Genomic DNA, 17,898 nt, shown 5'->3' on the forward strand with positions numbered 1-17,898 from the left:
TTATTGCAGTGGTGTGCTATGAGGATGGTATTTGAGAAAATACACCCTGATCAACATCAGCTTTAAATGTTTATTTGGCTGAATAATACATGCATCTGGAATTATACTTTTTGGAATACAGTAACAAAATCTATGAACATATCAAAGATTGGGGGAAATAATTATACAAAACTGTGGTAGGTTCTAGTATCCTTCTTTCCTCTTTATTGTTTCTTTTTTCAATGTACACCAGGTTAAAGTAATTTAAAGTGTAAAACTCATGGACAAAAGGCAGTATGTAGACTGTGCTAAATTAAAGTTATGGGTGTTATGTTTTATTATATTTAGATCATAGTTCAAGTTATGAAGATACTGAGAAAGTTAAAAAATCAAAAGATGTAATTGACGAATATTTAACAAAAACTGAAATACAAATAACTATTAAGGCAATATTTGTTTCATTATTTGGACCTCTTTTTAAATTATCTCTGATCAGAAAAACATGTTTTATGAAACAGATTACGGAGGCACCTGAGGATGTCTAATTTTTAACTTAAAAATGGAAATGGTTTATAAAGATATTTTGTAACAGATGCTTTATATCCACTTACCTAGTTCTGTACTATTGCAGATAGATAAACCCCAATGAGGGGAGGTACTAGAAGTTCAGAAATAACAAATGAATCGCATGATTACATACCTTAAGCACATCTCCTTGGGCTAAGTGAAATGTTCTGGCTGAAATATTGATTCCTTTCCCTGCTTGTACCTGAATGCTATAAATACATTCATGGTTGTTTTCATAGTTAAGAGGATAATTGGGGGACAATAAGATTCCTTCATTATTTGTCGTGGAGGCTCCACATTCAGCTGAAATTAAAAAAAATAAAAAATAAAATGTTAATAGAACACATACATATTTTTAGTAATGATGATGATGGTAATGTTAATGTAACCTTGCTCAATATTACCTATGTTTGTTAATACCAAAATCTATTTTGAAGTACATGATCATGACAGTGATTGGAGGCTACAAGAATATTTTTTAATTGCAACGCTTTAATAAAAATATGTCAAAACCCACTGTGAGTTAAAATCATATTAATGACACATTTCATAATCATATTGTTTTATAGGATCTTCCTTGACTTTTGTTTTAATTTATCCAACATTGAAATTCATACACATGCAAATTAAATTAAATTAGAAGAATTCTATAAATTTATATGAGTATTTATTTATATATACATGCACATGAACAAATACACATACATGTGAAGATACATACATTTTCACATAGATTCATGAAAAAAAAAAAAGATATTTTTTCCTCTGGTATTATTTAACCAAGATAACCAATATAGTCAATGGCATAAATTACAATTGGAAAATAATATGTTATAACAGATGAACAGAGAAAAAAATTCAAACACAAAAATAAAAGAAAACCATAACTCTCAGGGAGGAAGGAAACCAAATTTAATTATTTTCAAGTAATACAGTTGTTTCAAGAAGTAAACCTTATAATTCAAGACTCTGGTAATTCATTTAATCACCCAAACATAAACACTTGTGGCAATGGCTTCATTAGGCATTATTAACAAACTCACTTCCTATCATGTATTGGACTATATAAACAAGTTATTTTAGCATGTAGTTATCATATATTTTAAATAGACACTGAGAAACTACTCCAATTCTTTGCTCTCCTTTTTATTTAATCTTGATATGTGGTCATTATAGTGCAAGTACAAGAGTATTTCCTCTCTTTTTAACGGATTTAGATTAATTTTAAATTTAACACTAAATTTTCTGGGTTTATGTTTATTTTCAGGTTTATTTCAATATTCCTGCCACTTATTTTACCTACTCTCGTTAGAATGAATCTCATTTATTTTAACCTGCGAAGTTAACTGATTCATAATTTTACAGAATAAATAATGTTGTTCTGCAAACAGAGAAGTATATTGTAAACATAATGGTTTGAAAAGATGTTTAGGTAAACTATGGTGTCTATTCTAAAAGTTTTTATTTTTTATTAACATTATTATAATTTCCACCCCAGACTTGTTTGTGCAACATTCAGCACATTGAAATATATACTTTGTATATGAAATTAAATCAGCAGCGACAAAAACACCCCAACTTGATAAACTACCTTTTCTATATGCAGCTAAAGCAAATATTGCACAGAAAGCCAAATCAGGCACAGATCAAAGAACAAATGTTTGATGACTACATCTAATTCAGCAATATAGAGCAAGTACCCAAATAGTTCAGGTGGCATTATTTTGTCCTGGAACAGCTGGATACACACAATCTAGAAGAAGTGCAAAACCTTCCATTCCACATGATCACATCTATCCTTTTATTGCACTCTCAAATAAACGGGTATTTGCTATTTCAAAGATGCATAGGTCACTTCAAATTACAACAGAAAGGAGTAAGATGATTGTAATTTCAGGATTGTGAGAACTCTTTTCCCATTCCAGAGGGATATAAAAGCCAAAAGGCACCAGGTAATTATGGTATTAAGTGGATCCAACAACTCTGGGCAATGTCAGAACTACAATTCAAAACAATTTTTTAAAATCTGAACACAGCAGTAAGCTGTTAGGACATTTTAACTAGTGTTTTAAATCACGTTAAGTTTTCTGTTAAGAAAAAGGATATCATCTTATCATGTTTCATGTCATAATATTCATCAGTATGATTTTCTGAATTTAGAGAGAGAATATTGTGTTCCAAGTTGTGGATGTCCCATCCCTGGAAGTGTCCAAAATCAGGTTGAATGGGGCTTGAGCAACATGATTGATTAAAAAATGTTCCTGCCTGTGGCAAACAGACGTACCACACTATCTTCAAAGGTTCTTTCCAAACCAAACCATTCTGTGATTCTTTGTATCTTGTGTTAGCAGACAAAGCTAGTTTAGTAAAAGCAGTCTCAAAAACCACAGTATAATAGAATTTCTCCCATAGCATCATCACAGTTCCATGGAGGCACACAGTCCAGCCTACAACAGTTGCTTCTTTTGTACACTTCTCAAAAATCAACAGTTAGTTCCTGTCTTCTCTCCTTGCCTTCTGTCAGTGCAAATTATGGCTTAAAAAATCACAACTGAACAACTAACCCCAAAGCGTCAAACACATGGTCAGACAAAAATGGGGAGTTAGGATTATATTTTGGAACAGGTGCTAAATCAGACTGGGAAGGTCTACAGTTAATATTGGATGGCATTCCAAAATACAGCATAGATATTTCTGTCTGAGAATCTCCACTCCTATCTATGAACACAAACAGGTGGGTTATATTGTTTAAAGTTACATGGAACTTCATGGGAATTAGAGTTTCTTTCTATTCTCTCATGGTAATAGCAGAGCAAAGATTAAAAAAGACCATAATCATTCTATTTGAATTTAAGTGCTGAGCAAAAATGTGTCTGGAAAAAGTAATGTAGATGGAGTTCTAAAGTTTAAAATAAACCCAAGTATTAAATATATGCAATTTTTTCAAAGTGTTTGGAAATAATTTTAACAGGCATTACAGTCAGTGAGAGATAAATACACACTTCAGAGGAAAACCAGGATAAAATTAAGATAATATGTGTAAATAGGGAAACAGAAGAGAGAAAAGAGATGACAAAACAGTACTTCACAAGTAAAGGAAAAATTACAGTGGATCAGAGAGTCTGTAACCTTCTTTAAATCATATGTAGAGCTGTTATCAAAACTTACAAATATTGAATTAATGTTTCATTTTAGTAATATTCCCAGTTCAACTGGGATAAGAATCAGGCTGCTTTATTAATAAAGTCTTGGGGTTTTAAAAAAATTCTATTTGTTTCAGCTGAAACCTAGAACCTGTCCTACACACATTTCTTGTATAAAAAAAAAAAAAAAAGAAAGAAAAAATATTCCACATCCACATATATTTTCACAAAGACTTTAATTCAGTCTAATATAAAGTAGAAGGATGCAACAGTGAGTGGATTACAGAAGTGAATTACTGTTTCCAGACTGGCAGAAATAATAGATTCATTTCAGTATTAGAAATGAAAATAATCAAAAACCTCAAAGGAAAAATAATGAAAAGCAAAAACTTCTATAGGAAGATAACTACAATAAAAGACTGTTATGCTTTTGGCCACGAATGTGTGTTCATTGCACCTTACCATAATAAAACAGATGAATTTTAACTGCTGTTTATTAGTGTATTAAAATTCTGTAAGCAAGTGAAATGTTATTGAGATTGTAGCCAGGGAATGGAATGCATCTATTCAGGTAACTTAACCACTTGAACCCAATTCTTCAATGAATTGAATTGCTCATAAATTAAAAAAAGGAAGGGAAAAAAAAAAAGAACATTGCAATATTTATCACAATTTAGTTGATTAAATTCTTGCCATAAATAGATATCAATCCAAAAACCCCATTGTGCTCCTACAGATCAAAATTCAGGCAGAGTGAAATTGTTTTCTTCAATGCAATCCTTTAGAATCAAAAGATAAGAGTTACATCTAGCATTCTGTGTTTTGAAAAGATGGTATCTCTTGGTTAGGAGACTAGGCAATGCAACAGCTTGACTGGGCAAGTAGGCAGAAGCATTCCAAACAGGATTTTATCTTTAAACCACTCTGTACTAGATTGTAAATAAACAGTTACTTCAGAAACTGTATCTAAATTCAGTGCTCAACAAAGAGTTCCTTCTTAAGTCATTTGTCTTCAGACTTTCTAGCTCTTCAGCTGGAGGCTGGCAGAAACCAGAAAATAGACTCTTGTCAAAACAAGGCAGTAAAACACGATAGTCAGAAATTCTGAAAGGATTAAGTTGCTACTAAAGCTTTCTTTCTGTGACTAGCATGAGTCATAAGGTTATCACAAGTTTTCCAGGCAGTTTTTACATTCTGACAGGTTAAATACAGGGAATTCTATGCTGATGAAAAAAGTGAAAAGAACATTGTCTTCTTCAGTCAGTAAGAATAGTGGGGTTTCCTTTTATATTATGTTGTTCCAAAATACAAGACTTCCTTTCATATAGACACAAATGATTGACAGAATTTAGTATGATGTATCTGCAATACAGGTAACTACATCCTAGTTGGTCTGAACATCAAAAGATTCCTGTGGTTATCTGTGTATTAAACTTATTTTCAATATACTTTGTCTGTTCTATGACTACATTGTTTATGTTATAATGAAAGACAGTATTTCCAGATCTGGGAAGATCCTGTATTTATGACCTAAAAATAATTTTACAAAAAGATCGTATTTTTACATCAATGGCCAATTGGCCAATGGCCAGATACAAAAGAATTTTTTCTTAGAAAGAATTACTTGCATTATTAATGTTATTTTTCATAACTGATTGCTCCAGTTGACAAGAATGGGTAGGAGTCCCATATACTTTAAACAATGTGCTCCTGCATTGCAACCAATCAAAGGAGGATGAAGAAATAACATGGCAAATGAGCTTCTGCATTAACATTAACAAGGCAAATTGTATTTAAAAACTCACATTCTATATTAGAAGAATTCAAACTACCAATGTGCATGATTTTCCTTTAAAGTAATTTAATATTCTTATAAAAAAAACCCAACACCAACTAAAATATCCCAAAACATGAACAAAGAAACCCCTCCACAAAGTAACTCAGGAACTTTTGGAAGTGTTGGAACTTAGTAAAAATTTCCACATGGGGAATGGGAACAGTTAAAGCTTGATGCAAAATCTTAAAATACATAACAAATATTTAAAAATATCTTACCACACAATAATGCTATTATACTAACATATGGTGAGATCTCAATGACTGTATTATGTTTTTCTTCAGGAATTCTATCCCTGAAGAAAATAACAGACATATAACATACTCACAAATGATGGAAGAAATATTTAAGGGAATAAATTTACTTTTGATGAACAGAAGAAAGTTTAGGATTTATTTGTTCTGAGATGAATCAATGACATTTATATCACAATCCTTAAACTCAGAATTCATGCTGCCCAAACATTCCACATATTAAAAGAGATCTCAAAACTAGTAAAAGGACATTTTTTAAAGCAAAATATATTAAAAGCAATCTTTATCTTTAATGTTTTGTATGCACAGAAATGGACAGAGCTATGCAGATGGAGCAAGACTAATGGGATATAGAATAAGATGTGCAGAGGGTAGCTAATGGTTCTCCTGCTAATCAGGGAACTTACTACAGATGTATCTGTGGTAGAACCTTCCTTTCCTTGGTTTTATATTTATGCATATCCAGTCAATGCTGAATTAATTTTTTCTCTCATACAATATAACCTTTCAGACATTTCTGAAATTTCTTAGTGTTCCTTGAAAAGCACACCTTAGCTAAAGCTTGGCAAAGAAAATATATCAGCGAACATCTTGGCAAAAAAACTCTACCAGCAAAAATTCATGTACTAAAAAGTATGTAACATTACAGAAATTAATGAATTTGCCTGTAGATATTTTATGTATTTTTGCCTGATTTTTATAATTTCAAGGGGCATAGTTCCTTAGAAATCTGTGAATCCAGAATTGGAGACTGTTTAGGACCTGCTGAGAAGAATGAACAGAAAAAGTGAAAGTAGCACAGAAGAAAGAAGTTTTAAAGTCATTGTCTTCTAGTGAAGGTTCAACAGTCTGGAAAGAAACCATATGGCACTAAGAAAGCCAAAAGAAAAGACTTGACATGGTTGGGAAACTATACAGACTATTTTACACAGACATAGAAACAATTAGGGTCTATAAATTCAAACATGACAGTTATAGTGAAAGGTAATACAATTTGGCTATTGGACAGCCTTATAAACAATGAAAAAACAAACTGGAAAAGGGCAAGAGAGAGAGAAAAAAAATAGATAAGAAATCCTGGCATAATAGGGACAACTTCACTGAAAAGAAAAGCAATTCCAAGAAAGGTGTGCAGAATATGAACACTCCATTTGGTTATCACTTGAGTATAGCATTAAAATAAATCATGAAACTAAGGAATGGTAGTGTTTTAACAGATCTTTAATCATCTTCATTCCATTATTGATTATAAGAAAAGTTTAATTTTATCTATGTCACTGTTTTTCCCTTTGAAGCAATAATAATTGCTCTTGTTTGTTCCTATCTGCAACACAGTTACAGGGAAATTCTTGCAAGCTATCTATGGCATTGAAAATTATAAAGACAACTAGGCAAAGACATCTGAACTCCAAACACATCAGAACATTTCAGAGGTACTACAACCCCATGAAAACAGCTCCATATTTACAAATTTAAGACGATTTCTCTGCTCTGTATTACAAGCTGGAGACAAACCCCCAGCATATTGAAGGAAATGTTGATTCCATAGAACCACCCAGAGCTTAGTTTGCTTTTAATAAAGTCAAAAGTGAGCACGAATTCACACTCACTTGTGTGTATTTTTGAATCTACTACTTAGAGTCAAAACAAGACTTCCTTTTCACTGTCCATGGAAAAGTCCAAAGTAAGCAATTTAAAGATTACGGACTTTTTTTCTGTCATCATTAGATACACCCATTTATTAACAGCTTGTTCTATTGACTGTGTTGTAGTTAATTTGTAGTAACTCATAAAGAGTGTGTTTTAGATTTGTTAGTCAACACAGAGTGGATAACACACCAAAGTTTCAGCTACCATTAAAATATTCTTGACCCATGACTACAGATATCCCCAAGAAGTGCTGCATCATATGGTGAACAGAAAAATGGAAAATCTTCATATGTTTTTAGAAAAATTTTATTATAAAATTTGCTTCAGCACAACGTCAATCCCTACTGATTTGAGATAATACCATAATTTGAGAAATTCATCTTTAAAAATTCAATAAAAATATAATTGTTTGCTATTTGAACACTAGTTTTCCATTTAATAATTCCTATTTTCAAATTTTTATTTCTTAAGTAAATTTCTTTTTAAAAATACTATCTTTATATATTGAATAATAACATTAATTAATAAATAACAAGTATTTATCCATTTTCTAAATAAGAAAAGGAAAGACAGTTTCTAATTTTCTGGCAAATTATTTGGTTTAGAATTGATTACGATTGACTACTCTGTTTCAAAACCCAACACATTGGCCTTTGTTGTATCTAGACAGGGATGCTTGGCATTCCACCAAACTTCTGCTTTATCTGTCTTCCTTGCATTTTGCTCTTGTGTTGACAATCTGAACACAAATGCTATGAGCAGTGGTTGTTTCTCAATTGATGTTGTATGTATGTGAAAGCGCACATTATATCAGAAGGATTACATATCATTAATCATTTTGACAAAAAATGCCAAACATGAACAACAGCAACAATACATAAATTTTGAGTCTAATATAAGTGATCAACTGGAATTTTTGAGTCCTGTTGTGTTTGAATTTCATTATTATGACACATAAATTAAGCACAAGATTGAAAAAGGTTGGATACTTATGAGGAGAAAATTGCTTATTAAGTTGCTTATTAGTCTAGTTGAGACTATCTTTTATTTTCAAAAGCAAGGAGAAAACATGTTGACTAGAAAATAATTTATTTCTTGTGTTGCATCTTATACCTTGTGCTACAACTTTTCTCTTTCTCCCCCAACAAACAAACAAATATAAACATTATTTTTCTATGTCATGAAAGCTATATAGGATTTTTTTTTTTTTTTTTTTTTTTTACATTTATGCTGTTGTGGAAGTTTCTTTTTGCTGGTAATTTACTGATTCATTTCATATTAATGCTTCCTGAAATTTATTACTGAAATTTAACCTGTCTTCTTGACTGTGCACACATTCATTATTATTCTCATGGTTAAAAATTCATCAATCCCAACAGAAAATGAACTTTTATTCATCCATTGCTCTGACTCAGTTTCTAAATCATCTCTTCTATAGCTACATACATAAATATTGCATAAGCTAAATTCATAATTTTCCTTATACTGAAGTAAGCACAGGAGTGGTTTGAACCTAAAAATGTTGATACTGTAACTCACAACAAATAAGAGGAAACATATAATCAATCCATAGTTACTATGCAATCATCTGAAAGACATTTATGTTTTACTAACAATTTAATATGAAAAAATATTTTAAACGCACACTGATACAGATGTTTTATGTATAAACTTTTTCATATAGTACATAGGTTTTAATAAATTTCAGCAGTATATACTCTTAAATAAAAATAATGCAGACACTTAAGTAACTATCCTACTTTTAGAGATCTTATTGTTTTAACAGTTCTCAACAGGACTGAAACTCAAATAATTTAGGAAGAATTCAGTTCAATCAACATTCATTAGCCATTTAAAGCTAAATTTCTAGTCAAAGTTACATATATAAGCGACCTCTACAGTGAGTGGAGAGTGTTAAGTAGGAATCATCAGAAAGTGTTTCTTCTCAATTATCTTGGTTACCATTTAAAAACCAGAATAACTGTTTTAAGGATATTCTGAGGATATGGTTCTTATATAGGATGTCCAGGTTGACTGTACTCCTGTATATGGTCCTAGTTTTATGAAATAAATCTGGTCTAAGTGCTCTAACTACAATTTTATAATACAAGTACCTCTTGGAAGCTTGCATTGACAAAAATTCAAATACCTTACACCTGAACTAGTAGAGTAAGTACTGTGCCCTCAATTTGAATTACTTTCAAGTGTAGACTATGAAGTCCACTTATAATACTAAATATATTTTTAAAAGGTTAAGAAAATCAACTAAGGAGATATGGAGAATATGAGAGTACATATAAAAGGGGTGCATTACCATGCTTTTCATGCTCTAAATCTGCAAGTCCATGGACAATGACTACACATACAAGCAAATGAAAGCAGCTGACCACGTACCCACACACCTTGGCAGAGGTGCACTCCATACTCGTCGTCCACCGCCAAGACAAATAACCTCTGAAGCTCCTTCTAAACGATATCCAGATGAACAGGAGAATGTCAGAATATCTCCAACACCAAAATTAAATCCTATTCTGTTACCAAATTGTGGGATCCCAGGATCTTCACAAGGTTCAAGATTATACTCTGAAAACAAGAGCAAGTCGGCTTCTGTGAGAACACGTTCTCTACCAGTCATCTGCAATCAGACTGCAATGTTGCAGTCTAGTAATTTCTGTATATTTCCACCTGAATATCAATACAGGTAATGGATTTAAAAATGGAATTACTGTGTCAATGTTAAATTGATAGATTATGTTAAAAGGTAAGGCAAATTAATACATTCACAATGTTTTAAAGATGCATGACACAACATGATTTGTCATTATTGTAAGAGCCATAAATAACTCTAGTAAATAAAAAAAAAAAAATTAAAAATTAACAACAAGAACTAAATAATTGACACTTCAGTTCACCTGGAATTTCAGTAACTGAAATTAGACTAGTTCTGTTTCCTCCCCATACTGTAACATGTCTTTCAGTTAAGTGCCATCTTATTTATGATATGGCATAAATGTGTCCTTTGCCTCTATAGAGGCACAGAGGCTCACTTGCTTTGAAATTATTGTGCTTAGGAAAAAATTTATATACTTTTTCAGTATGTATATTCATCAAAATAATTTCAGTTCTTTTTTTCTCTATATAACATACAGAAAAAAAACCCAAAACTTTTCAGGAGCCAGGTATTACAGATATTTCCTTACCTGAGAATGAAATATTAAATCCTTCATAGGATATTGAAAAATCTGAAATAAACCGCAACTGAGCTCTGAAATTTCCATAGAGACCAGCATTGATTGGTGAAGGAAGCTCTGAGCCCGTCAGGCGTGCCAATGGTTGTGTGAAACTGCCATTCTCTGTTATTAGTAAGTAGTCATGATGATCCTCCAAGTGAAACGTGTAGAAGGTGAATTGCACACCTGTTAGAAAAAGTAGAATTATATTTACATTTTACCCTTTTAATATCCATGTAACCAAGCCAAGGTTAAAATTCATGCATCGCATTATGAATCATCTTTTGGAAAATGAAGATAGCCCCATTTTATTAAAAATTAGCATCTGTCCTGATTTTGGAAATAAAATATGTTTGCACCAGGTTTTATTTTGACAACATCTTTAACTCTTGCCTTTAGCTGAAAAATATGGACATCTGATCAACGGAATTCAAAGATATATGCTTCCATTTTTGTGCAAAATACAATGATACAATTACATATATTCAAAAATACAAACTGGTAATGGCAGAATAAAAGAGATAAACCTTATTTCTTACTATCATCTGTATCCTTATATCCTGAATACACCAGTGAAAGATCATGAAATATATGATATTAAATTCTAATGACACATATAGTAGCAGCACCAATTCCTCCCAAAAAAAGGAGTGGTCTCTTAATAAGATGTGACATATGGCAACAGTACCATCTTTTTGTCAATATAATTTCATGATATCATCATATATAAATCTCACATCTAGAAAGGAAGATATGTCCTGGAACATAGCAACAATAAAAAGACTTAAAGACCAAGATAGACAATTAAATCACTCCTGCATTTTTAACTAAGGGTTAAAGCATGGTATTTTGGTAGAATGCACTGAAATGCCAAGAAAAGTAAACAGAAAAATCCATTATGTAGTTTAAATTATTATGGATACCTCTAGTGTAATACCATTTTCAGTTTTTTCATGTAAGTTATGATTCAGTCTCTTCAAATATATCTGATGATGTAATACTTAGGATGACCCATTAATGTAGTTGCAAATTAACAGATGAAGATTAATGACCTTTGGGTACCCTCATGGTCAACAAATTTTTAATAGTAAACATAACTTAATCAAAAACCAAAGAAATAGTTCCCCTTCCTACTGACCCAACACTGTACCACTCCCCCTACCCCTGCCAACACTAGCCCCAAATTTCCCAAACTGGGAAATAAAATGCAAGCTGGATATACTCTGCTTGACTCAGCTGCCTAAATATAGAAACATCATGCCCCTTCAGTTGTTGTAGGTTATCTTTTATAGACCTCACGTGCAGCATTAGAAGCCCCCAATACTGTTACTCAGTAAGCCTGTTACTGTTTCTGGGGGGTTTTTTGTTGTTGTTTGCTTTGGGTGGTGATTTATTTTCTTTTTTTTTTTTTTTTTTTTAATAATATTCCCGAGGTTGTCTGAATAGCATTGAATATTTATGTTATTGCAACTCAATCACACCAAAGAAATACAGCTTGTATGGGTATCTGGAATGCAAGGACACTTGGTTTACGAACATGGTAAAGGACTTTTCAGTACAGGAAGGAAAGACAGAAAATGAGAGAAGTAATGAATGGTATACACACATGCATAAGATTGAATGAGCACGGTTAAGTGGCAGTACTAACAAAGACCAGAATTCTTATGTTTCCGTCTGATGGTAAATTAAATGTATCCCTATAATCTTAAAGCAGTTAAATCTTAGTAACTTATGATAATGGGAATAGAATTTTATCTTGGGTCTCATGTAAATTAGAAATTTACCATGGAGTACTTGATGAAATTTGTGAGATTAAGTAAAACTGAAGATGAGATTTTCTTTTTTTAAATGGTAATTGGAAACCTTAAAATGTTTTGTGAGATGTTTTGGACCAGAGGAAGATAAAGGAAGGGATCATGCTAGGTAAGAGTGAAAAAAAGTGTGGGAAAAGAGAGAAGGTTAAGGCTCTCTAGTTCCTGCACCTAACCAGTACAGCCTATCTTCTATTATTTTAAACTCTGCTCCAGACTAGTGTGCAAATGTAACTTCTGCCCAGAGTGTGAGCACATGGGTGACCTCCAGTGAACAATAGCATGGATTGTCTGGGGAACAGGATGAGATCAGGAAACAACTGGAAAAAGGGCCACTGTTCACAGACCAGGCAGAACCTGGTAGGAGTAGAATTTGGTGCACAGCTCCTGGATCACAATATGGAAGGTTGAAGGAGCACATGCATGTACGTATGTGAGTGTCACTTCTAACAGACTCCTTTTCCCCTCAGCCTGGGTGGAGAAACAGGATTTGGTTGCCTGTGGTGTGCATGTCTGTTTCAGTGCTGCAGTGTTTTTATGTCCTTGTTAGACTGTGTGACCAGTTGTATACATTGGCATCTTTGGAACACATGTTTCGTCTTGCCATCAGCCGGACATACAGATGGGAGCAATCAGAGAAAAACCTTGGATCTTGGAGACCTCTATCTTTTACTTCCCTTTAAAGAGACTGGAGAACCATTCAGCTTTTTCAAGTAGATACCTCCTTCTCTTCTTTAAACTCCACCCACATCACATAATCCCTCTGGATCCAGAAAAACACATTAATACTTAATAGCACTGATAAAAATTACTGGATGAGATTTTATTTTATGTTTATGGTAAAAAAAAAAAATCCAAAGGATTAATTCTGGCTTTTAAAAATTCCTAATTTACTAATTACATGAGGAAAGCCATTCATCTATTTTTATCATCCTTTTCATTCTCCCAGCTTGTGTAAAAAAAAATTGGCAAAAAATCACACACAGAATTCTGGAATTGAGATTGGGTTGCATATCTTTTGAACTAATGTATATAAATTTAGCTTTGGAATTAATAAATTCTTAAATATCTGTTTGATTGTTTGTTTTTTTAACTTAGTTAATATAGGATGTAGTGTTGATTTCACATAAAAAGATCTGTTTAAAAACCCATGTGACATATATATGCAGAATAAGACCAAAATTCAGTTCATATTTCTTGCCTCTACTGCACTCCAAATTAATTTTCTCCCTTTTAATGTATGCATGTATACTGAATCAACAAAATCAGAAATGCCAAAGAAAATTTTATGATAGTAACCCAAAATAATGAAATTCCTATGAATCACAGTTGAGCTTCACTGAGTATTGTTCAAACATCAGACTCAAGGTTTAACTCTAGGGAATGTTTCAATCAATTTTCCAGATTGCCATGACATTTCTTAGCAAAACCCCAAGGTATATTATAGCACTAGCTGTACAATTTGGTTTTCTTCAGAAAATATTCTAATCACATTAATATATGCTGTGTGACAGATTGTGTCTTCTCCGGGGAAGAATTTTAAAAGATATGTTCAGGTAGATTCCTTTTCATTCTGCCTCATATGTGCCTTTCTTTATAAGGGGAATATTTAAAATCTGAAATGAAGATAGGAAGACATAAAACTGTAAAATGTCATTTCTCTATGTTCCAATTCAGACTGTTGGGGGATGGGTTAATTAACTAACCTCACAATAGATCCTTCAAAACATACCCCATAAGTATGTGGTATGATACTCCATAAATTTCATTTCATCATATATTTAAACTGCATTTTAATTACAGAAATTGCAATAATTATTGTCAATAGGTGTTTCCTTTTCCCTTTATAAAAGTAATTAATAGACATATTAACACGTTAACTATTTTTAAAATAAAGGTTCAATTCTCTAGTGAACACAAATTTTTTAAATGAAAGACAATTATATGAAATTTTAATAGACATTCAAGGATCTTAATGCTTGTCCACAAGAACACAAATGAAAAATTAATTCTAAAACTTTAGAATTTTACTTGAAGAGTAAAATTAAAACCCATATATTTATATTGCAATATTGTTATTTAAAACAGTATATACAAACACAGAAACTGTTTTTACTAGAAATTCAACATATACAGACATAAAATATACATCATAACTACATCTATGCATTTAATTACCTGTTATTATGTAATAACAATGTGAAGTTGTATCATAAAGGTGTGTGTATAAGAAAGTACCTCACAGCAACCTGGAGCTACAAATTATATACTTTTTCTTGGCAGTCTGACATGAAATTACAAAACTTTTTGGAAAAAAACCCCAAAATAGTCGAAAGTAAAATCATCTGTTAGTAGCCAATAGAAGATACTCCTTGAGTTTCTGAAGTTGAAATTACACTAGCCATGAAATAGAGCAGAAAATGAGATATCCAGAAGAAAGTTTATTTCTTCCTCTCATTAAAATAACCCATTTATGTGTATGGGATTAATTTGTCTAAATGGTAACTATGTCAACCTCAGTCATTCAGTCTCCCCATAGACACTTTATCTGGGGACTATATTAACCTGCTGGTCATTACATGATAAACAGGTACCTTCAGAGGATAGTTCATTCCACCCGCTTTAGATACCTTTTCAGGGTGCAATGACTCATATCCTGAAGATGTATGCATTTTTCCATTAAATACAGAAGTGTCCTAATTGACTAGCTCACTGCGACATAGTATTTAACTGCTAGAAATTTAAATTGAGTAAGCCTGTGACTTATTATCATAAAAGGACAGCTATCTTCCTCATGCAGTACAACAGGAAGAGCTTAAAGAATTAATAGCCTTTTGCCAACAAGTACAAAGTATGAGGATTTCACACACTATTTCCTACTCAGAGCAAATACCCACTCTACATTTTTTTCCAGCAGCTCTTTGAGCAGCATGAATCAAAATGTCCAAGTCAAATTGCGATACTGCATTCATACTTCGTGTTTTTCCTTAATAACATTTCCATACAATAACGTAAAACTTACAGAATCATAGGTCATTTAGGTTGGAAAAGACCACTTAGATCATTGAGTCCAACCACATCCAGCACTGCCAAGTCCACCACTAAACCATGTCCTTAAGTGCCACATCAACGTGTTTTTCAAATAGCTTAAGTAATGACACTTCCCCGGGCAGCCTGTTTCAATGACTGAAATTTTCTCCTAATGTCCAGTCTTTGGACATGCTCCAACACTTCAATGTCATTTTTGCACTGAAGAACTGGACACAGGACCACCAGAGCTGAGTACAGAGATACAATCACTGCCCTACTCCTGTTGGCCACGCTATTCTGACACAGGCCAGGATGCCACTGGCTTTCTTGGCCACCTGGGCTCACTGCTGGATCATGTTCAGTTGCTGTCAACCAGCACCCTCAGGTCTTTTTCCACTGAGCAGCTTTCCAGCTACTCTGCCCCGAGACTGTAACACTGCATGACATTGAATCATACAAGAATGTGAGTCTATAAATATGTGTGCATATATGCATCATATCATATATGCATATATAAATATCCATATTTGTACTATTATGTCTTACCCTGTATATTTTATTTCTGTAATTTTTTTATTTTGCAGGAGTCTCATTATATATGGTGAGCTTTCTCAATAGCCTTACATAAAATGTTACAACATTGAGAAATTCAGTTTTTATTTATCCCAACTTTTAAGGACTTCTCTAGCTGAGGTTTTAAGAAAAAAGATAAATCACAAAAAAGCTACTTCATTTTCTAAAAAAGATAAGAATGAAAAAACTATCAAAACTTCCCAAGTACTTTCCTTCATAATTCCATTTTTAATTTAAGAGAAATAGAAGTGTTAATAAAATATCTTTCAAGAATCCTGAAAAATATGGCTTCATCTGACCTTATTTTTACTGTAGAATTCACATAATTTTCTGTCATGTATTATTCTATGAAGCTAAACTCTTACCCATCTCTGCTACTTGCCTTCAATTCTCAAATTATAAAACTTGCACTGAAATCCAATGACTTCTCAGACAGAGTGCAAGATAAATGACTACAGGTCTAACAGTTTCCTTACACCTTCTATTAGTCTTTCTTGGTTATCCAGAACAAAAGATGGACAGTCCCTTATATTCCCCCACCTCTAAAAGCCACGTATCATACCTAGAGGTAACAAAGGCAAATGTAGCATGTGATGTAGCATCAGTAAGGTCAGGAGGTTTTTTCACTGTGGATATTTAGAATCAAATTACATTGACACAAAGGCATCACTTGGTAATAAGAGAGACTATGGAACAGTTGGAGCAATAATTTTGAGAGATACACTTTGCCACTTGAACGCTTTAAGGAGTTTTAAATGGGACAACCAGTCAGAGTAATTTAACATCTAGATGAGAAACTATCACACTATTTGTACAAAATAGAATAAGGGGAACACAGATCAGCACAAGTCTCTGTATCTGAAGTCTTATTTTTATGTTATCAACAGCTCTTCCTTAGAGGAATACATTATCAGCATACTTTGTAACATTTTTCATTCCCTCACTGAGAACATTGATGAAATTTAGAATTAAATCTGCCTTCCTTCTTCTCCCTGACATTTCTTTTTCTGTATTCCTTCCAGTGTTACAATATAATTCTCCCTTTTGTGTTCTTACCAGCTTACTCTTTGTATTCAATCTCTCTTATAACATCTATCTGTCTCCTTCCCCTAACATTAAATCTCTCTAGCTCTTTCCACCCATAGCACAAGAGTACTATGGAGTCACTTCCATATTTAATATAAAGTACAAACAGAAATCTAAAAGTATAATCCATCTCATCTAGTACCAAAACCTTTCATTTGAAAAAAAACTAGGACACTTTCTTTCTAGGAAACCTTGCTACCAGCTTCCATTTGTGTCCCAAGCATTATTTAATCTCTCAGAGAAGAGTTAAAGTCAGTATTACATCTTTTTACTGAAATCTACCTTCAAGAAAAAAACACCTCATCCTTCCTTCAGCTTCGCTGATCAGTCATTACATAATTCTTTCTCACTGACTTTTTATTCTGTGGGAAGTATAAGGGTCTGGTCCACTTCTGGAATTCTAGGTGTTACTACAAGAAAATTAAACAAACCCAAAAATCAGCAATGCAAATCCCAGTGCTTTGGTGCTAACCTAGGTCTGTTTCTAGAGCAGACAACACTGGACTTACATATTTTAAAAGTGGAAAAAGATAAAAGGATTTATTTACCTTTTCCATGGGTAACATCCACAGTCCATGTGCAATTCAGAGAATTTGGATATAGATCAGGATAACCTGGGGATAAAATTGTTCCACTAGGTCCTCTAACATCTCCACCACATAAAGCTAGAAACAAAGAAAATAATAATAATGATAATAATAATATAAAGAATAGAAAAAACATACAGATAAGAGAAAA

General features: G+C 32.6%; 1 protein-coding gene across 3 annotated transcripts in view; it reads right to left on the reverse strand.

The window, feature by feature from the left end:
• Positions 1-17,898, reverse strand: part of LOC116996510 (CUB and sushi domain-containing protein 3-like) — a 614,657-nt gene that overhangs the window by 225,942 nt on the left and 370,817 nt on the right. For all 3 annotated transcript variants that reach the window (XM_033060271.2, XM_033060262.2, XM_033060252.2), the window contains 4 exons: positions 17,709-17,825; positions 10,631-10,846; positions 9,825-10,013; positions 680-849 (listed from right to left, as the gene is read on the reverse strand). In XM_033060271.2, coding sequence (XP_032916162.1) covers positions 680-849; positions 9,825-10,013; positions 10,631-10,846; positions 17,709-17,825 — 692 coding nt within the window. The remainder of the gene's footprint in view (positions 1-679; positions 850-9,824; positions 10,014-10,630; positions 10,847-17,708; positions 17,826-17,898) is intronic.

Source organism: Catharus ustulatus, chromosome 1, assembly GCF_009819885.2.
Source record: "Catharus ustulatus isolate bCatUst1 chromosome 1, bCatUst1.pri.v2, whole genome shotgun sequence".
Lineage (NCBI taxonomy): Eukaryota > Metazoa > Chordata > Aves > Passeriformes > Turdidae > Catharus > Catharus ustulatus.